The following is an 806-nucleotide window of genomic DNA, read 5'->3' on the forward strand; positions in this document are numbered from 1 at the left end:
TCCCCAAATCCCCAAATCTCAAATCCCCAAAAATCCCCAGATCCCAAAAATCCAAAAATCCCCAAATCCCAAAAAATTCCCCAAATCCCCAAATCCCAAATCCCCAAATCTCAAATCCCAAAATCCCAAATCCCAAAAATCCCAAATCCCAAAATCCCAAGATCCCAAAATCCCAATTCCCAATTCCCAAAATCCCAAAATCCCAATTCCCAAAATCCCAAATCCCCAAATTCCCCAAATCCCAAAATCCCAAAATCCCAAATCCCAAAATTCCCCAAATCCCCAAATTCCCCAAATCCCGGGAATTGGGGTCTCACAGGAGCCTCTGGAGCCGCTCGGTGGCCGCTCGGAAACAGCAAAAATCCTGGAAAAGAGAGCGGAACCGTCCGGGAATTCCCAGAAATCCGGGAAGGAAATCCGGGAATGGCCGAGAATTCCCGGTTTTTCCTCACCTGGCTCCGGCTCGGGATCGGATCCTGGAGAGGCCAAAGGTGCCTGGGAAGGGAAATTTGGGATTTGGGATTTCCCGATCCCGCGGGAGAAAAGGGAATTCCATGAAAATCCTGGAATATTCTCTGGGATAGGACACGGAGAGTGGGGAATTCTGGGATGGAAGGAATTGGATTTTCCGTGGAATTCCAGGAAAATCCTTTGGGATTGGGATTTTCCAGGAATTATCCCTTGGGATCTCCTCCTCCTCCGTTTGCCAGCCTCGGGAATCTGGGAATTCCAGCCCATGGATCCAATTCCCTGGGAATTCCAGCTCATGGATCCAATTCCTTGGGAATTCAATCCCTGGGAATTCC

The 806-nt window shown here is 49.0% G+C and overlaps 1 protein-coding gene across 1 annotated transcript in view; it reads right to left on the reverse strand.

The window, feature by feature from the left end:
- Positions 1-248: 248 nt before the first annotated feature.
- The window catches only part of LOC107199288, a 3,104-nt gene continuing 2,546 nt past the window's right edge, over positions 249-806 (reverse strand). The window contains exons 2-3 of the mRNA XM_033511744.1: positions 453-495; positions 249-364 (exon numbers count right to left, since the gene is read on the reverse strand). Of these exons, the coding sequence (XP_033367635.1) occupies positions 314-364; positions 453-495 (94 nt within the window). The 3' untranslated portion in view covers positions 249-313. The remainder of the gene's footprint in view (positions 365-452; positions 496-806) is intronic.

Source organism: Parus major, unplaced genomic scaffold, assembly GCF_001522545.3.
Source record: "Parus major isolate Abel unplaced genomic scaffold, Parus_major1.1 Scaffold552, whole genome shotgun sequence".
Classification (NCBI taxonomy): Eukaryota; Metazoa; Chordata; class Aves; order Passeriformes; family Paridae; genus Parus; species Parus major.